The following is a 21,697-nucleotide window of genomic DNA, read 5'->3' on the forward strand; positions in this document are numbered from 1 at the left end:
CTTTTACTGTTGGTGTGTTCTTTGTGTTCAAGGCGGTGAATGACTGACATGTCAAGTGACATTATGCCTGGAAGAACTGTTGATTATGTTTGTTCATGTGCGCCTAGGTCTGCATTGATACGGCGGAATCGCGGAGGACTGTAAAATTGCACTCTGGGTTTGTGTAGGATGACACCCAATCACCAAATCTGTTGACCAGACAATCCAGTGATTGATATTATAAGCATATCATTGGGGTAGGATGACACCCTATCACCAAATCTGTTGACCAGACAATCCAGTGATTGATATTATAAGCATACCGTTGGGGTAGGATGACACCCAATCACCAAATCTGTTGACCAGACAGTCCACATATCATTGTCCAATCACCAAATCTGTTGTGATTGATATATTATAAGCATATCATTGGGGTAGGATGACACCCAATCATCAAATCTGTTGACCAAAATCTGATTGACCAGGATGACAATCCAGTCCAGATTGATATTATATATCATTGCAATCACCAAATCACCAGACAATCCAGTGGGCATAGGATGACACCCAATCATCAAATCTGTTGACCAGACAATCCAGTGATTGATATTATAAGCATACCGTTGTGGTAGGATGACACCCAATCATCAAATCTGTTGACCAGACAATCCAGTGATTGATATTATAAGCAAATCTTTGGGGTAGGATGACACCCGATCAGCAGATTTGTTGACCAGACAATCCAGTGATTGATATTATAAGCATACCCTTGGGGTAGGATGACACCCAATCACCAAATCTGTTGACCAGACAATCATGTGATTGATATTATAAGCATACCGTTGGGGTAGGGTGACACCCAATCACCAAATCTGTTGACCAGACAATCATGGGATTGATATTATAAGCATACCGTTGGGGTAGGATGACACCCAATCACCAAATCTGTTGACCAGACAATCCAGTGATTGATATTATTAGCATACCGTTGGGATAGGATGACACCCAATCACCAAATCTGTTGACCAGACAATCCAGTGATTGATATTATAAGCATACCGTTGGGGTAGGATGACACCCAATCACCAAATCTGTTGACCAGACAATCCAGTGTCTGACAGGGAGAGTAGTGATCCTGGCCTCTGGGGGAATGATGCCATGCAGTCAGGTACGATTACCGGGTGTGGTCATGACCACCCAATACACAAATCCACCTCCTACGAGCAGCATTGCTGAGGTCTTATTGTATCACAAAACTCCTTGGGGGATTAAACCGTGACTCCGTGACGGGATGTGTAGACATGATTGTGTTTTGTGACATATCGATACATATTAATACACGCTCGCACGCACGCACACACACACACACTTACGCACGCACACATGCACGCGCGCATATATATATAAATTTATATATATATTTAAGGCCTGTTAATAACTGAAGAGGAAGTTTGCAGCCCAATCCTGTCATCTTTCACAATGGATTTAAAGGGATATAACACCATAATACCGTAAATTTCCAAAAGTTTGAACATGTCACATTTACCCGCCATACACTACCAACCAACAGTGTAAGCTAGACCTGCACTCCTGTAGTAAACCTGTGAACAAAAGAAGAATACCAAACGCGCTGTCTGCTAGGGTTCTGATCCCCTGGTCAGTTATGAATACAGTTTTGTCCTTTGCATAAAAGTCAGAAGTTGCTCAGATTGGCAAAAAACAAAACAGGGGAGTCTGCCCAGGAAAGTGTAAACATTATGCAGTGGCCAGCCCTTAGTCCTGATTAAAACCCAATTGAACATCTTTGGGATGAAATTCAGAGGAGACTGAATAATGACATACCAAGGCCGAGCACAGCCGATCTATTGCGCCCGGCCTTTCTCAGAGTGTCGTTCCAGGTGCCAATGGCCTTCATCAATCGATTGGTGCACTCCATGCATAGACGCTGTGCTGCAGTTATTGCCGCTCGTGGTGGTCACACTAGATACTGAAGTCAAGAGTCTGAATGGACTGCAAACGTTCACGTAATGTCTTGAAATTCTGCTGAGTTATTCATTGGTGTGTCAAGATATTGTACACAAAAATGTTTTTGATCTGCTTATCATGTCAATTTCTGTAATGATTTGATTACAGTGCCTATCTAAATCTGAATTCGTACTGACGTTTTTTTGCTGCTGAGTATATATAAAAGGAAAATTAAAGAAATTAGATTTTGACAGAAAACATTGGTACACCCACAGAATTCCGGCCACCTACCAGCCATATTGTTTAGTGTCGCGTCACCCCAACCCTGCTAACCCTGGCACTTTTTGCGCACTTTTAAAGTAAACTCGCGTGCTTTAAAAGATGGAGGAAGGTGTCAAGTATTTTGTAGTCATACCAAAATGTTGAGTATTCCCTAATGAGCTGATATTAGAAAATAATGGATCATAACAGTAATATAGAGAGATGATGGTAATGAAGGATTTACATGTAAATAGCATTAATTTAGCACCACCTGAATGCGAGGGCAGTTTCTTGTCCAAGAATTTGGGGGTACAAATGTCATAACAAAGTGTAAGACTTAGGCGTTCAGATAAATACCTGGCCTGCATGACGCAGGGATGTCCTGTTGCATCGGGGCAAACTGGAACATTAACCACACAGGCATTGGCCGACTAGTGAAGAATCATGTGAACATTTGTGAAGTAAAGGATCATCCAAGACCGGAACAGTTGAGGATACCCAAGGTCTGCGACGGCTGAGTACTATTTGGCAGAATGTTGTCACATGACCCATGCCGGAGAGATGCACTGGCACCGGGGACTGGGGACTTGGCATAGGCGGATCCAGAGGGTGTGTGTGTGTAGTGTGTGAGCGTGCGAGGTACTGATGTGGTTGCCAGTGTTGGTTGATGCATTCACAACAATCATTATTTGAGAATAGATTGGTGGTGTTGTCATGGTGACCTTACTTCTCCGACATTGTTGATATTTACGTTTTTGTGTATTCCCCTCTAAATTGTTATCAAATTTTATTTTCAGTTTTATTCTTGTTTTAATCGGGGTAAAATATATAGTTTTATCATTTTAATACGTTTTCGAAATCGATTTTTCATAGCCTACACCACGTAGCGTTTCCGTAATGATGACAAGTATAATCAGCATCACAAACTGATGCCAACAACCAAAGAGGACAGTTGGACATCAGTTCATCAGTGACATTCACGATCAATCAAGCTGAGTCTCGTTCACTCCTCTTGCAGCGCCTGACACAGTTCACCCGATGAAGTGAGTGGACATGTACATTTCCAGACGTGATCTGTGGGTAAAGGTCTTGTCTTGTCCACTCCTCTTGCAGCGACTAACCCAGTTCGCCTGATGAAGTGAGTGGACATGTACATTTCCAGACGTGCTCTGTGGGTAAAGGTCTAGTCTTGTTCACTCCTCTTGCAGCGACTGACCCAGTTCGGTGGACATTTCCAGACGCCTGGTGTAGGGGATGGACATTTCCAGACGCCTGTTGTAGCGGGTGGACATTTCCAGGGGAAATGTGGGAAAGCTTTGGTCTTGCTGCTAGCCAGTTACGAGTCAGGTTTTGAAAGACAAACAACGGACTTTCATGGTGCGCGATTGGTTCCTTCCCTGGATTCCATGTAGTGACGTTCTGTCAGAGACCATTGCCCAAGTTGACTTGGCATCCGTTAGGCCGCCTCCGGAAACGTCCACCTCCCTCTAGAAAGACTGACTGGATCTTTACGTATATATATAAACATTACACGAGACCATCAGCCATTTAAGCATGGCCTCTACCGGAATGTGTTGATTTGTCAAAGGCTGTGCAGTACGCGGTCGCCGAAGTATCAGAATGAAATGATTAATAATCTGCTCAGTGAAATAACTCCGGTGGTTAGGACAGGTAAACAGCGATTTGAATGGCTGGTTCGGTTGCGTGATACCTCTCCTGAGCAATCGTTCCTGGACTAGCGGTGACACCTGTGCCGATCCTTAGCTTGCTGACTCAGCAGAAACCTGTTGCAAAGTCTGCAAATCACAGGTGATAATATATGGGCTACCTCTCTTTATTTGCAGCCAGTTTAAAGCTTGGCAGAAGCCATGCCATTTGTCTGGTACACCATGGCTAATGAACAGTGAGCATGGCAAAATTGATTTCCTAAAAGGTAATATAGAAGATCAATCTCGCCCCAAAAATTATTATTTACAGACCAGCGCTATATAGCTGGAGGCGGTGGTTAGCCTAGTGGTTAAAGCGTTCGCCCGTCACGCCGAAGACCCGGGTTCGAATCCCCACATGTGCACAATGTGTGAAGCCCATTTCTGGTGTCTCCCGCCGTGACTTTGCTGGAATATTGCTAACCGCGGCGTAAAACCATACTCACTTACTCACTCATATAGCTGGAATATGCTGACAAACAAACCAATATGTAGCTAATTACTCCTCGTCTGATCACAGTGGTGTCAACAGGTACATGTAGAACACCTTAACTAACTATTTTATCATGTCTTTCAGACACGTTCTCTTCCGCCTGACTGAACTAGCGGCGCCACACTTCATGAAGTGCTAGTCCACGGAACACGGCAGTTGATGACGACCCCCCTGACAACGTGCAACACGACTGTGTGACACTTTAATTACATTTGGCTGTCGACCGTAATACATGACAACAATGTCACAAATTAACATGATATATGTTTTATCAAAACTCGTCCATTTGTCAATACCATCCATTGCATCAGAACAGATTGTACATTACACTTGTTCTAGTGAAGGGCTATCGGGATCTATGGCTGACACCGTGTTCTGTGTCGTGTGATGACACACGTGGGTTGTGTCAGTTTCATGGTGGAGAGCGACGTGTGACCTGGGGTGCCGAGGCTGATCATCAATATGTACATTGCCTGCTTCCTACTCACACTAACAGGTAGGTGTGGCGTGCCACGTTGGTCTCACCAGACTGTTTAGTTCCCGCCAGGTCAGTTTTATGCCAAGGACTTACCATATGGGATGTATAGCTCTCTACTGCGCCATTCTGGGGAAGGATGCGCATGAAGGCGCCAAGACTATGCTTAGTCTTTGAATATATATAATTTTGATACTGACAAATAATCCTATTTACATTGAAAAGGAGACCCAGTGAGATGGGAGATTCAGAACCTGAGGAAATCTAGACTTGCTTCATTTAGAGCTTGAGCATTGCAGGGAGGGCGATGCAGTAGGGAAAATAATGTGGTTCAGGTCCTGTGAGACAGACTAGAAGGCGCTTAACAATTCCCTTTCTGTACTCTGCGGAGGGCGATGCAGTAGGGAAAATAATGCGGGTCAGGTCCTGTGAGACAGACTAGAAAGCGCTTAACAACTCCACTTTCTGTACTCTGCGTTTACACTATTGTATCACTGGATTGTCTGGTCCATCGATCATGTGATTGTCTGGTTTGTTTACATGCTACCGTTATACTGCGTCAGGCAACACACACTTTGTGGCAGGTTATAGCGGCAGGCAGTACATGCTAACCCTTTTCGCGACCACCTGGTGTCAGCACTGAATTTAAGAGTTCCGTTCTTATAATTTTGACCTGTACTGCTTGAGCTGATAATCGAGACTGATTTCTCTTATGTCGACGTTTTGTGTGTCCGGTAGGGTAAACGTGATTTGTGTAACGTTGGTTTTGATCGTTTATGTGGGGAGGCTTAGTTTACGTCGATTATTGGATAAACAAACACAATCGTAGATTGTCTTAAAATCTTCCATGCCAGAAAAAACAAAGTGTCTTTATATAAGGGCGTCAGATTAGATTAACATGTTGATTTAATGATAAGAGGCTGAGATAACATTACATGCACATACATTTTTATGTTGGTTCGATTCATCGTGCTTGTGCTAGTTGATTCCATGTCTTGATTCGTCTGCCTTGATATAGATGACGTGCCCAGATGGTTCAGATATGTGTATTAATGCTACCTTTATATTCACCTGTATCGTAAAACGCTTCAAAAAGTCCCTGTTTTCGAAAACACCTTCAGTAATGAGATATTAATGTAATTATACACGCATCCTTAAGAGAGACCTCGAGCGAGTGGGTTGGGCCTATCGCCGCTTGGAACAGCTCTCCAGATATCAATAACAATATGACCCCATATAATGTAAAGCATCTTTAACATGGAAACTCTGTTCTTGTATATTCAGGAGCATGTTCACTGATATGACCGGTTTCAATTGTTTCGTGATATTTAATCAGTTGTTTCAATTTGTTATAATAGCATGTATGAAACAGTATTTACAAGGCAACCTATACAGCGCTAAACTCCATGACGGACGGGCATGCCCTAACGCCTACAGCATTATCATCCTGGTAAACCCAAGCCTATCTGTGAGGCGGTAGAAGGTTAATAGTCATCATCTTATCCCACCGGGTACCCATTCCCTGCTGGGTAAACAGAGGCAATTTTGTACAAACCCACTTGCCTAAGGTAATTAGACCACATGTGTCACGAGTGTTTCATTAGGCGGCAGAACTGAAGTGCTGGAAACTTTCAGGTGTCAAGCTGCCAAGCACAGTCACCCATCCAAGGACTCACAGTGACCAACGTTGCTAAACTTCAACTGATTTGTGGCCTTGGCTCTATTTTCTACAGCTGATAAGGTTGCTGTTTGGGGGTGTTGTTGATACTAAGACACATGCTATAACAACACTCACTTAGAATGAGACGTAGGCATGTTGTGGTTGAATAGGTGTGCATGTTATAAGACTATTAGGACCGTGACTTGTGAGCGGTACTCCAGTTATCACTGAATATATTCCATTGTTGTGAGACGTGTCATCAGTACTTCACGTCGACTGTAAATGTCAAATTTGTTTACGATCCCTACGTTTTATACAGTCATACGTCCTCGATGTATCTCTAGCGCCACACACTTGTATGAAGACGTGTCTGTATGCTGCTGTATACCTGCCAGAACCAGGCTCGTGATGACCTCTCAGTGTGACTCCAACCTCTAGACGTCACGTGATACACCTGCACACATGAGTCATTGCCATGTGAAAGTGGCACTGACTGGCTTCCAAATGTATTTCCCGAACTATTCATAAAAAACGGCAGTATGTGGAAGGACAGATACCAATATGCATGGGCACACAGATGCTTTATCGTATTTTCCTACAGTCCGTTTGGCTCAAAAGCGGACCGATGAATTGCAATCTAACTCGAAAACTAATAAACATATAATACTCAATGAAACGCTGATCATAATCAAAACATCATACCCACTCTGTGAGGTTTTTGCAGAATTTTTGTCCTAAAATAATAAAGTTGTTTAACAAACTATCATTAAAATATTGACACAGTTCACTGTTTGTTACGAGGGAGGAGTGCAGAGAAAGGGACAGCCAGGTGTTCGAGAAGCACGTTCACAGACAAAGTTATTTATTCATTAACCTGTGCTTGCCGTCTCCATCCGTTCTCGAACACCTGGCTGTCCCTTTCTCTGCACTCCTGCTTTAGTATTGGCTTTGTTTTGCTGAGATTGTAAACAATTAGCCGATCTTGAGCCTTTTCGGAAAGTTTGGTTCAGTAAATATTCAGAGTAGTTCCTGTATATTTCATGCTGTAACGATGTGTCGTCGACAATAATCTGACAGACAGACGGACAGACAGACATATTTATTTGTATATGTGGCCCTGAGGCCAATAGTACATGTGTACAATAATAACAGTGCATTTATGCATAACCTGTAAATACGCGAGTTATAGTAACATCAATAAATCCATAAACAACCATTCACAATTTACATTTTTTCTCTCAACATAAGTATGTGGTACAACACAAGGGCTACCTTAAACAACAAGTCAATATTTTCTGTGCGAAGTAGCATACAGAATTTTTGTCTCGACGGTTGGCTATAGAAAAATTAAGGCAAATATGTTTCTCTTATTTCTAAATATTTCGGGCATATAAGTAATACGACAATAATCTTATCGTTTCTGATATGTCACAGAACACCATACAATAGCAATCTTTGTAAACGACTGCGTTGCACACTTGATTATATAATTCTATACGTTGGTGGAGGGTGGAATGACCGGCTTGGAATCCTCATTGGTATTTGTACAACAACAGATTCTCATAAAAACATTATTGCACAAGTTCTTGAAAACAACTCGTTGGAAGACTTTCTCGATGCAGCTAATCATGGATATTGGTGTGCAATTTGAGACCTTTTTTAAAAAGTTGCTTTATAAGCACTAATGTCCACTGGCGTATGTGGCCAAGCGTTCTCAATGGGAAGTCAGCACAATACATACACATGCTACACCATGCTTCCGATTTTTATGCATTATTCAATCTGACACCGCTCCTTTGTTCAAAGAGAGGGAATATACCATGTCCTCTTTGTTGTTTCAAATGAATTTACAAGAAAAACTGTTATGATTTATATCTCTCTGTTGCAGGATCATGCTGGTCTCAAATGGCCCCACCTCCAGGTAATCGGAGAGAAAGCTTTGTTTTTCTTTTTTGCTTGTCAACATCGTGATCAAGTCCAGACAAACGTGTGATTGATATTATGAGGAATGTGCGTTATTCACCAAATTGGGAGATATCGCTGTGATGGCATTGCGTAACAAAATTATGACGTAATCGTTACAGTGACGTCACTCTCAAATGACATCACTAATCGCTCTGTCTGTAAAGATAGTAAGCTGCACCGTCAACATTAAATACTCTGGGCAGCCGCTGTGAACAGGACAACCCATCTCCTTTTTATGGCACCAATGTGACAATTATTAAGACATATTTTACGTCTGGTCTGTAGTATTTAAGGAATAGTTACATATAAAGAAGTGTTTTAAAGAAAAACAATTTCAGGCCAAGCGGCATCAGCAGGAATGGGGTCTGCGGGAGGAATGGGCGGAGCTGTAGGGATGGGTGGGGCTGGAACGATGGGCGGAGCCAGTAGAGTGGGCGGACTCGGCGGTATACCAACTCACCTGTTGGGAGAACCAGGAGGTACGTGAACCAACAACGCTACTGAAATTGTGAAATCGAGTACGTTCAGTTACATCTCAAAATATTTCATAGTTTCGAACCTTAAGAAAGATGAAAAACAGTTCTCTATGGTCAGCTGTCAGGGTAATGTTTCGGAGACATATATGCCTAAATTAATTTATAGACAAACAATATTGGTTGGTTTGTCTGTTAGAGTGTAATATCCGTTCACTTTAATTTAGCCTTTGATCAGTTGTAAATAATACGGTATCTGACTATGGTTTATATAATGATATACAAATGTACTGACGAAGTTGATTACAAGGCAATATATTTACATTGCGTTTTCAGAAAACCCTCTTGCCCTTGATGGTAAGTATATGCACACACAAACATAAATAATCTACTCAGCTGTAGTCTGTTTGGCTTAAAAGCGGACCAATGAATTGCATTCTAACTCGAAAACTTATAAACATAAAATACTCAATGAAACACTGATCATAATGATACGTCAGACCAACTCTGAGAGGGGTTTGCAGAATTTATGTCCTTAAAATACAAAAGTTGTTTAACAAACTATCATTAAAATATCGACACAGTTCACTATTTGTTACGAGGGAGGAGTGCAGAGAAAGGGACAGCCGGATGTGCGAGAAAGGATGGAGACGGCACAGCACAGGTTAATGAATCAATAACTTTGTCTGCACTTGTGCACGTGCGTCTCTAACACCTGGCTGTCCCTTTCTCTGCACTCCTCCCTCGTAACAAATTGTGAACTGTGTCAATATTTTAATGATTGTTTGTTAAACAGCTTTTTTAATTTTAGGACATAAATTCTGCAAACAAATCACAGAGTTGGTCTGATATTTTGATTATGATCAGCGTTTCATTGAGTATTATATGTTATTAGTTTTGAGTTAGATTGCAATTCATCGGTCCGCTTTTGAGCCAAACGCACTATAATTATTGCTGACCAGGGCAACTGGTTCAGTTGCACCGATTACTTAACATTTGTTTCAAACAGGTTATTTCTTACGTTTTGTGTTATATTCATTTATAATTTCACAATTTCTTGCTGACGTGTCATGGTTTTCTTTTCTGTAGGCATGTGCTGGAACCTAGGTAAGTTGATGAAGATTGGTCTTTCTTAGTTCTTATAACACATAATAACGTACACTTATGTTCATTGGGGAGAGACCGACGGTTATCAGTTAAACATTAACTTTTAATATTTAAAAAATACTCCTCTATAAAAGGCACATTTCACAGTATCTGTAATAGTCACCTAAGAAAAATCATTTTCTTCCAGAAAAGCAAGTCCGAGCCTCATTACCAGGTGAGTACACCCAGTTAGTTGTTCTGTTTTACAGGAGTGTGAGTGAGTGAGTAAGTGAGTTAGTGACCTTGTTTTAACGCTGTTTTGAGCAGTATTCAAGATATATAAATGAATATAAGCTTCAAGTCAAAGGAAAGCACCGAAGTGATTCAGATCTCATATTGGAGGAAAGCTCCAAAGTGATTCAGATCTCAGGTTGGAGGAAAGCTCCAAAGTGATTCAGATCTCAGGTTGGAGGAAAGCTCCAAAGTGATTCAGATCTCAGGTTGGAGGAAAGCTCCGCGGTGATTCAGATCTCGGGTTGGAGGAAAGCTCCGCGGTGATTCAGATCTGATGTTGGAGGAAAGCTCCAAAGTGATTCAGATCTCATATTGGATGAAAGCTCCAAAGTGATTCAGATCTCATATTGGATGAAAGCTCCAAAGTGATTCAGATCTCATATTGGAGGAAAGCTCCAAAGTGATTCAGATCTCATGTTGGAGGAAAGCTCCAAAGTGATTCAGATTTCATATTGGATGAAAGCTCCAAAGTGATTCAGATCTCATGTTGGAGGAATGCTCCAAAGTGATTCAGATCTCATGTTGGAGGAAAGCTCCGAGGTCATCGATGTTTCCTACCTCGTTGAAACAGGCATCATGGACCACTGGGCAACCCTTTACATGGAATGTGATCAATGAGTGTCAACAATGTAAGGGAGCATGATGAATGTCGTGATGATCGAAATTATCATAAACGTTGACTACTAGCGGTAAAGTTGAACAGTGTCAGTACTTGGAGTGCATCTCTGGACAACGTTTGCGTTTGACAGTCACTATTTTGTTCAATGAAGTATTTATTGAATAAAATAATCAATTATTCCTTTAATTTATTTGTCATGCATTCTTACAAGGAAATAAATGACATATTTATATTACAGCAAATGCAAGTCCCAAAGAACAGATGGGTAAGTACACACGTACTGAGCCTACAGGTATGTGTAACCTAAGCTGATAGTACGACTGGACAAGACAGTAGAAGTATGATTAGTAAATAGAAATAACAAAAACAACTGTAGTCTGTAGAAATCTGCTATAGTTGTGTTTATATTTCTATAAATGAAATCCGGAAAATGGACAAAGGTATACAAAGGTGAAGCAAATTGATGGGCAGAACTCGTTGTCACTAAGACTCTAAACGATTATATATATTGCAGATATTTGGCCCTTTTTGGAATGTTTGTTCGTTTGGTATGTTTGTTGTTTAACGGCGCCTCAGCAATATTCCAGCCATATGGCGGCGGTTAGTAAATAATCCAGTCGGGACCACACAATCCACTGATCAACATCATGAACATCGGTCTACGCAATTGGGATACGATGACATGTGTCAACCCAGTCAGTGAGCCTGACCACTCGATCCTGTTAGTCGCCTCTTACGGCAAGCATGGGTTACTGAAGACCAAATGTAACCCGGATCTTCACGGGTCGCTGAAGACAAGTTATTCATATTAAGCATCATGTCTGCATCTTGATGCTCTTATACTAAAATGTATTATTGAAGACTTAAAGCGATGTATTTAATAAATAATAATGTGTCTATTCATATAGCGCCAAACTCCACACTAGGTATGCTCATAGCGCTAACAATCAAGGCACAGCACATTATTACCCCGGATAACCCAAGCTGCCTGTTAGGGGCTAGAAGGTTATAGTCACATGACTTTATATCCAACCCGGTACACATTTTCTGCTGGGTGAACAGAGGCAATTTGGGACAAACTAATTTGCCTATGGTGAGACTACATGTATCACATGTGCTTCGTTGTGGGGCAGGACTGAAGTTTTCGAAACTCTCAGGAGTCAAGTTGCAAAACATGGTCACCCATCCGAGGACTGTCCTCGCAGACTGATTTGTGACCTGAGCTCTGTGCAGACTTTTTCAACTTGTCATTAAAGGCGGAATGTCAAACAACATTTCTCTATAAATACATAATGCATTTCTCTAAATAATACTATCAACCCTCAGGGAAGCCACCATATAATATTTTATTTAAAAAAAAAAAAAAAAAAAAATATTTTTTTTTTAAAAATTAGATTTTGAATATTAAATTAAAAGTTCGGAAGAATTAATGCAACGTTGCATTACATCGACTCTCGCGCCCTACACCGGCGAACATTATTTCAAGCGAACCCTATAGGGTTATGTCCCTTTGAGCGTTCTTTACGGACATGTATGACATTGTGCCTTTAAGCATACAATGGGCTTGGAATATCTTTTGTGATGTTTGCTTTGTTTCAGCTGACAAAATACAGATGGCCATAACCAGCTACCTGAACGGTCAGTAGTTTGTTGTTTCCCTATAAAGGTTTCCTTCATAGCTTTAGATGTTCCTTCTGTATAACACGGATTCTGTCGAACATTTCTTACCTGAAGAAGGGGTAAGAAGTAGCCAGGAACGTCATGTTATACAATAAAGAGGAAGTTGCCATTTATATACTTTCTTAATTAAATATATAATTAACTGCAATCACAGTTACATTGCTCCAAAACGACGGAGGTCATATTATTCTGCAGAGATAAGCCATGAAAACTGGGGATGATCGCCACTAGTTCTTCATCGTCAGACCATAAGACTGTAGACAATAACGGTATTACTTGTGTTTGATAACATAACTTTGGAAAAACACTTAATCTTGTGATCTATTGCTTTTTCAGCGGGTGGAGAAAGTAAGTGCTTTACTTCTTGGCCGCTGATATTGACATACTCACGCAATGCTCTGATATATATCCCTCCTTAGCTTGTTCTCAGGTATAAATGTAACTATAATTATGCTCTGATTTATCTGGAAACACATGACCAACAAACAACTATGTTTATACGGAATTACTTATTGTGCAGGAGATCGAAATTGAGTCTTTTAAAGTGACCTGCAGTGGAGTTTAACTTCTCATACACAGCGTTTTTGTTCTGAAAGATTGTATCGCAAATTGTTAGGTGATATTTATGCTTGTCAGAGCGAGTGAATGAGAGTGACACACACACACAGGCTCGCACACGCGCACGCGCACGCACGCACGCACGCACGCACGCTCGCACGCTCGCACACACACACACACACACACACACACACACACACACACACACACTTTCAGCAGTAGTTATGGTATTTCGTCATTGCCAGTAATATTGCCCGAAGTAATGCGTGTCGTAGACGCCCACTGTGGTTAAACCCACGAGAACAAACCATGGTTCATCTTCATGGCGAATCTGATCCCGTAACCGTGGTCACCGCATCCTGGCACCCCTGGGAACACAACTCTGTACAAAATGCCTGTGACATACAAGCGCGATCCTGTTTACGATTGCTGTCATCAAAGTCTAAGTTACCCATGATGCTGAACACAGACATGTACCTGTCTTGAATTCTACTGATCACGCTAATCAATATGTAATGTTTTGGTTGTGCATATCTCAGTTTACGTATGGTGTAATGAAAACGTTTAATGTAGTAGGTGTAATTCCATACATTCCCATATGTATTTGATTGTTCTATATCAAATACATCAAATAATTTACGATTATTTACAGAAGGACATGAAATAATCTATATTAGATTAAGGCCACATTGAAGTAGGTTCTGCATAAAAATATCTTAACATGATATGCATTACAAGAAGAAATTGTACCTTCTTTGTTGTACATCAGTCAACAAGTGCGTGATTCAGTATGTATTAATTCAATAATAACCAGCTTTGAATCGGTTAAAGCTAGTGAATCAGTACGAAATCGGAAGAGTACAGTACACTTCTGTTCTGATAACCGTTGGTGAAGATTTATGTTCAATAGTTTCTTGTTTTGTCTGAAACAGGGCTTCCATCTGTTCTGTATATATTTCAGTTCCTTCAACCGGTGGGGGCAACATTGCATGTAAGTATAATCTGTTTCCATTGGGATTCCAAACCAGTTATCGGACTTGATTTCAATTTTGTCAGTTATGTTGTCGACAAGATAGTAAGTTTGTGTTTCCAGTGAAACCGTTTACCTGTGAGGTGAGGTGAGGTGAGGTGAGGTGAGGTGAGGTGAGGTGAGGTGAGGTGAGGTGAGGTGAGGTGAGGTGAGGCATGATGAAGGAGGATCCGATGATGGTGCAGTCACACCAAGAAACATTCATTTTGTCAGATGAGGCAGAACGATCTAGACGATTGGCACACCTACGATCTACAACATTGCTCATAGCACCTCGGAGCCTAAGAGGATTGCGCCCAACTTACCTGCACAAACCTTGATAACCTACAGGTGTGAGCGTTTGTGCAACTCTGGGTATGAATGTGTTATTCAACTGCACTAAGGGCGTGTTTCTCATTTTCATCTTCTACAGGTGTTATACGAGATGCCAAGAAGAAGGCTGGAAAGGTGAAGGTCATGAATGCCGACCTAGGTAAATAATCATACATATATTTATTTATATCCGCTGATGTATAAATACATATATTCAAGCATTTGTAGCGAAACATGTACAGAACAATGTGTTGTAAAGTCATACACGAAGGAGCGTAAATATACTGAGGGGCAAAAGAAACCGTACCCTTCAGTGAATGTTATATATGTTTGATTCCCAGGCTTATATTCCTTGGGTTTATATTCTTGATAACGCTGTAACTACCTTGTGCTGCCATTTCAGCTACTGCAGTTGCGGACAAAGTCGCGGATGGTAAGTGACGTCATGTTCGCTGGAACAGATTTCCTAAAATTTGCATAAAACCAGTTCCATGGGACCTGGTGTTGAGGAGGTTCTATTGTACTGCTGATCACAAGACTGACTGACTGAGTTTGGTTTTACGCCGCTTTTAGCAATATTCCAGCATCATCACGGCGGGGGACACCAGAAATGGGCTTCACCCATTGTACCCATGTGGGGATTCGAACCCGTCTTCGGCGTGACGAGCCAACGCTTTAACCACTAGGCTACCCACAGCCCAGCTGATCACAAGAGGCCGCTACATTGAATAGAGTCGTCACAGTCAGTGACGTCATAAATACCCTCACAAGCAATACGTTAAACACCTCCCTTACATGGGTTGATAGTTGGGTAGCCCGGTGGTTAAAGCGTTCGCTCGTCACGCCGAAGACCCGGGTTCGATTTCTAACATGGGTACAATGTGTGAAGCCCATTGGTGGTTTCCCCCGCCGTGACAGTGCTGGAATATTGCTGAAAGCGACGTAAAACCATACTCACTCACTCCTACATGCAATCCATATTTAACTACCCATACTCGAAATACAAAACTTATAACTCGTATAGGCAAGATATCAAACTATATCCTTAAACGTTATGCTGAAGATGTTGGCATCTTTATCTGCACGTACAGAGTGAGGGGACATCTCATATACAACAGTTATCTCGAAGTGAAATGATTGCGTGTTTGTGACAAGACATATTTCTTAGTATTGGCAGCGTGTCTAGCTAACATATTTTTTTTCTGAGTGTTGGTGGTGGTGGAAGTGGGTTTAACGTCGTGCTTGAGAATATTTCGCTCATATGACGACGTGCATGCGTGTGTATGTGTATGTGCAGCTGCTTGTACTAGCCCAGACTGAAGCTGGTTTTATAGTGCTAGCCCACTGAGATACCATGCCGCAGTGAAGCATGAATACCCCACTCAGACACATTATACTGACTCCGAGCCGACCAGTCCTTGATGTAACCATTAATGCCGAGCGCCAGGCAGGGACCAACAAGTACCATATTTTAACGTCTTTTGGTATGACGCGGTCGGGGATCGAACTCGCGACCTTCCGCACTCCGGGCGGACGCTCTAACCACTACTCCACGGAGGCGGTCTTTTTCTGAGTGTAAACCTGGGACAAAATGGCATTTCCCCGTATTTACCGTTCATTTGTATAAGGAATGCATCAATACAACCCCGCAGGTAGCGCACACGAACATGAATACCGCACACACAAACACAAACGTATCACACAATCGCACACACGCACGTACACCGACACACCAGTCCCTCCACCAGAATACCAACATCACGTTGTTGGTTGGTCTTCACCACAAGACATTTAAACACGTGGAATCGTATTTTACTTCCGGGTTGTCATTAGTGAGTTAATATGTATTCACATGATTCTGACTCGACTAGGATTGTATGTACATATCTTCTCCATCTTGTGTTACACATGTTGTCTCTTTCTCCACAGCCGGCTGCCGGATACCCTGCTTTGGTACGTATTAATACGCAAACAATTCTTACACGCGAATGTTACATGCGACTTATCGCCCGTGAGGACCCGGGTTAGAATTGATCTTTAGCAATCCATGCTTGTCGTAAGAGGCAACTAACGGGATCGGGTGGTCAGGCTCGCTGACTAATTGACACATGTCATCGTATCCCAATTGCGTAGATATGTGGTCATGCTGTTGATCACTGGATTGTCTAGTCCAAAATGGATTATTTACAGACCGCCGCCATATAGCTGGAATATTGCTGCATGCGGCGTTAAAGTACAACCAACCAACCAACCAACCAACATACAACTTACGATTTAGAACATGGCTTTGTTTATAGGTGTGTCAACGTCACATTGTGTGAAGCCCACTTCTGGTGTCCCATGCCGTGATATTGATGGAATATTTCTAAAAGCAGCGTAAAACCATTCTTACTCACACACTCTACTCCATGTTTGAACCGTCATACAATATAACGTCACATTTTGTCAACCAACAACTGATCAATATGATTAGTTTTTCCCCTATTCTTTAACTGAGTCGCTATGTGGCTGCAATAATGTCGATGTGAAGTAAACTTCTAACTCACTTACTTTATCTGGCAGAATGGCAGTTTTTATACTACCAATAGCAAATATACAAGTAATAGCAAACAATGTTAGGGTTTCTTTGAAAGGTTAAAAAAACACGCCCACGGACAAGACACCCATGTTGTAAGCCTGTCGTTTTGTTTGTAGATGCTACTACGGGCACGTGGGCACAGCCACCGCCAGGCATGGCCCCGCCGTCAATGACTCCAGCTCTCAGGGAACCAATGACTGCTCTGCCCTTGGACCCAATGTCAGCATCCGGTGCCTACCCTGCAATGGGAGCAGCAATGGGAGCAGCAGACCCCTATGTCAATAATATGGCTGGACCGGGTCCTTATGATCCAGTAAGGAGCAGAGGACCTTACGATCCAGGGATGGGCGGAATGGGCGGCATGGGCGGAATGGGCCCAGGGCCAAATGGTCCAATCAGGGGTGCTGGTCCTTATGATCCAAGTATGGGAGCACCCGGTCCATATGATCCAAGTATGGGAGCATCCGGTCCATATGATCCAAGTATGGGAGCATCCGGTCCATATGATCCAAGTATGGGAGGACCCGGTCCATATGATCCAAGTATGGGAGCATCCGGTCCATATGATCCAGGTATGGGAGCATCCGGTCCATATGACCCAAGTATGGGAGGACCCGGTCCGTATGATCCAAGTATGGGAGCATCCGGTCCATATGATCCAAGTATGGGAGGACCCGGTCCGTATGATCCAAGTATGGCAGGTGGAGTGGGACCTGGAGTGGGACCTGGAGCGTATGATCCAGCGATAGCAGGTTCTGGACCCTATGATCCATCTATGGGTGGATCAGGACCTTTTCGACCCTGGTTTTAATGGTCCTGGAGCATTCGATCAAGGTCTTGGCGGACATGGGCCAAGCAACTCTTATCCAAGGCAGGGAGGAATAGGACCTGATCCTTATCCTGCAGATGTCCGTGCTCGGTCGACGTTCTTGCGAGACAGGCTACAGGGACGTCATCCATCCCACCAGATGGCGCTGCACGAGAGGCGGAGAATGGGGCCGACACAACTACGATCACAGGTGGACATGGGGAATGGATTTCAAGATCATCCACTCAGCCGGAACGATCCTACTAATCCTAACACATTTACAGAGCATTCCTCTCGTCAGCTGAACCCGACTGTTACTGACACTCAACCTAGAGGCTCCTTTGGTCAACAAACGGGTTTTTCTAATACCGATCAATCAGGTGGACTTTCAGGTAGATTCACAGGTTCTGCTCAGTCAGTGCTGGAGAGAGGTAGGAATTCATTATCTCAAGGCACTGCATCCTTCTCATCTAGAAATACGGCAGTAGCAGATCTGGTAGCATCTCCGAACAGGCAAGCAGAAGGCCAAGTTCAATCCTCACAAAACTTAGCAGCGGGTGGTACTCTGAAATCTTCCCTGGTCAGCAGTCAAGCATTTTCAAGTTCTGGTATTGGTACTAATGCGGTACAGGCCTTAGATGGAATGACTGACCCAACTGGAGGTGCCGTTGGTCAAACACAAAGCATGCTTTCTCAGTCAGGAACACAACAGCAGGCTTTAAGTCGTCAATCACAGTTAGCATCAGACCACGCTGGATTTACATCTAATAGAAAACCATCTGCAAACGAGATGACTCAGAGAAAAATGTCTCCAGGAATGTCTCACCAACACAGTGGAATGAGCCAGGATTTCGCCAACGTACGTTTGCAGAATGCTAGACGAGACTTCAGCGATCCAGGTATGATGTCAAGCAGGATGTCACAAACATCCAGAGATGCATCGTTCCTTTCAGACCATCCCCGCTCATCAATGTCTCAGTCCTCTGACATGATGACACGCCCTAACTGGAGAATGTCAGCAAGATCCAACTCTCACTTCAATTCTCACGATATGGGAAGAGAAGCAGCACTGAGCGGCTCCAGTAGATTCCTACAGAGCAGAGACAGACATCAACAAATGCGCAGTGGTTCATCATTTGGTCATAATTCACGGAGGATGTCTTGGAATTCACCCGGCTCGTCTGACCGGATGTCCAGCTTCTCCCACCAGAGCACATCACCATCCTTCACAAGGAGCAGGATGGCCCAGAGATCCCAGTTTGTCACGCGAAGATTGGGGATGCAGTCACCTTCAAGCATGAACTCCCAGTTTAATGGGCAGCCTAGGTTTCTGAGTTCGGCTGTTGGTGGCACTACAAAAACATTTTCAAAGAGACCCACTGTCAATTCTGTCCATGAGACACCGGGTGTTGCAGAGACCGGGAAGAATGGTGACACTTTTCAATGACATCTCCTGATGGCCTTGGAGGAATAGTTTCGTCCGATACTATGTTGACAAAAAAAGAAACGTTATCGACATTGGACACTCAAAACGTTTCCAAGTTTGATACAGTTGGGAGACATAGGCTGACGCAGGGAACGGCTCTTACTGAAAACGACATCTTCCTCAGTAAAAGTGATCTCCATTTAAACCAGGATAGAACTACAGGTGTCCGTAACCCGGGTATTAGGGAAAGCACGCAGGTAGCAAATGATGTACTTTCTTCACCAAATATTGAAACCGGAGCTCAAGGGCTATCATCCGTGTCCCAGCAAGTGTCACACGATGGCACATCAGTGAAGGATACAACGCTTGGGGAATTCGCAATAATAACATTCCAACGTTCCGGAAAGATGCCGAGATGAGGTTAAGCAACAACGGTCTTCTTGACAGTAGCACGGGAACTATCAGTGGAAGAGACCGGATTACAGACCCAGTTTCTGATACTAATATCAAGACAGACGCATTTGCTTTGAGGAATACCTTACATGATGTTGGCCAAACAGATCTAAACAGAATATCAGAGCAAGGTAAACTGTCGTTGAGAAATGCCGTCGGGGTGATCCACCACCCATCGAGGTGACGGCGGTGTCTGCTGGTTTGCTAACAGACCAAACGTCTTCACATCGTTGGAGACGTTGTGAACAAAGCTCAAGCAATTGATGTTGGTGCTGCGTTGTCGGACAGTGGAAAGGCGGTACTACCATCGTAGATGGTGGTAAGCTTAGTAATGCTGAGCTTGCCAGTAGATTCCGACCTCCTGTAATAATAAGAAAGGCGGACATCAATACTCCTGTTAGGGACCCACAAATTGACAAGTATGGGGGTAGGCTAAGAATAACACAGTCGCTTGGTACTAACGAGAAGGTCATGGAGAAGGGATCTGTCCGTGGTGGAAACCTCCGCCTTGAGCACGGCGTTCCGAGCAGTCAGACAGCTACAAGCGATATAGGGGTAAGAAAGGATGTCATGAACTCCAGGCATATTCATGGTGTTGATCATGCACGTGACGCTATGGCGCACGACGTTTTCTCTGGATCACATTTAAGATCAAACAGAAAGAGTCGGGATAACCTACATGAACTTCATCTTGCTGCTGATCAGAGGTTAGGGAGAGCAAGTCATTTACAGAGTCCAAGGCTAGACAGGTCATTTAATGGTGTTGCAGATACAGGTCTAGGACAAGACGCTACTATGATGGGTTCGTCACTAGGTGCTAGTCATGCTTCAGATGGCCATGGTTCTTCAGTTGCTGGTCATAGAGGAACAGGAACTGCTGATACGTTGCTGACAAGACGCAGAGCAGGTCTTGACACTCTTACTGGGCACCCAATGGAAGCTCGGCATGCAGCGGATATGGGTTTCAGAAACGAACGACCATTTCCTGGCGATGGCATGGGTGTAGCCGCTGATGTCGGGTTTGGCAGCCAGGGTCCTGATATGGGCTTTGGGAAGTCATTGACAGCCGCAACAGACATGGGGTTTGGAAATACCGGTCCGTACTCCGGCCCTGATATGGGGATGAGGAACTCAATGAGTGCAGGTTCCGTAATGGATGTAGGATTTGGGCACACTGATCATATCCATGGACCTGATATGGGAATGGGTGGTGTCCAGGGGATGGGTGGTGGTCATGGGATGGGTGGTGGTCATGGGATGGGGGGTGGTTATATAATGGATGGTGGTCCGGGGATGGGTGGTGGCCATGGGATGGGTGGTGGCCAGGGGATGGGTGGTGGTCATGGGATGGGAATGGGATTGGATTCACATCTTTCTACACATACTATGGGTGATCCTAATGCAATGGGTCCAGATCCATTCTTACTTAGCTTGATATAATGTTGGCAGATTTGACCACAAAGGTGCGTTTCTTGGATAGATTAGTGTTTGGCTGAGATCACCCCAGTGCACAGAGACCCTATAGGGTTATCCTTTGGATAAATCATAATTTGTCGATCTCCTATAATATATAACCTTCCCATGTCATCCGCTTCTATTCTATGCTGGAACCAATGATGTATATTTGAAATAAAGTTGATTTCTATATAAAAGTTGATTTCTATTTAAAATTTCTATATATATTTCTGTTTTCAAAAGCATCTATTGGCATGGACTTGTTTAATTTGTCTAATTACTGACCATTCAGTTGGGAGTAAGTGATAAAGAGAAGTTTGCAAGGTATATTCTTGCTACCTGTGTGTACATAAGCATTTGACAAATGGTAGAACAGTGAATCCCGTTAATCTGGACCCCGTCAAGCTGGACCATACTCCTT

General features: G+C 43.1%; 1 protein-coding gene across 3 annotated transcripts; it reads left to right on the forward strand.

Moving 5' to 3' along the window:
• Window positions 1–4,678: 4,678 nt before the first annotated feature.
• LOC124285155 (spidroin-2-like) lies at window positions 4,679–21,473 on the forward strand. 3 transcript variants are annotated; one of them, XM_046721327.1, is made up of 15 exons: window positions 4,679–4,900; window positions 8,428–8,460; window positions 8,843–8,983; window positions 9,314–9,334; window positions 10,067–10,084; window positions 10,272–10,298; window positions 11,215–11,241; window positions 12,576–12,614; window positions 12,993–13,004; window positions 14,176–14,205; window positions 14,657–14,716; window positions 14,960–14,989; window positions 16,486–16,509; window positions 17,251–17,835; window positions 17,887–18,081. In XM_046721327.1, the coding sequence occupies exons 1-15, from the start codon at window positions 4,867–4,869 to the stop codon at window positions 17,943–17,945; spliced, it is 1,140 nt and encodes a 379-aa protein (XP_046577283.1). In that variant the 5' UTR covers window positions 4,679–4,866; the 3' UTR covers window positions 17,946–18,081. The 3 variants fall into 3 exon arrangements, with proteins under 3 accessions (XP_046577283.1, XP_046577282.1, XP_046577281.1); XM_046721326.1 differs by having other exon boundaries at window positions 4,683–4,900; window positions 17,251–18,081; XM_046721325.1 differs by lacking the exons at window positions 4,679–4,900; window positions 8,428–8,460; window positions 8,843–8,983; ... (8 more) ...; window positions 14,960–14,989; window positions 16,486–16,509 and having other exon boundaries at window positions 17,383–17,835; window positions 17,887–21,473.
• The last annotated feature ends 224 nt before the right edge of the window (window positions 21,474–21,697 follow it).

This window comes from Haliotis rubra, unplaced genomic scaffold (genome assembly GCF_003918875.1).
Source record: "Haliotis rubra isolate DU_JTF1 unplaced genomic scaffold, ASM391887v1 Scf353, whole genome shotgun sequence".
In the NCBI taxonomy this organism is placed as follows: Eukaryota; Metazoa; Mollusca; class Gastropoda; order Lepetellida; family Haliotidae; genus Haliotis; species Haliotis rubra.

Bases quoted from the DNA above. Each gene is read 5' to 3' on its own strand.
- LOC124285155 (XM_046721325.1), top strand. From the start codon at position 17,521: ATGGTCCAATCAGGGGTGCTGGTCCTTATGATCCAAGTATGGGAGCAC. The intron at 17,836-17,886 runs GTGGAGTGGGAC...CAGCGATAGCAG, and splicing joins GTATGATCCAAGTATGGCAG to GTTCTGGACCCTATGATCCA.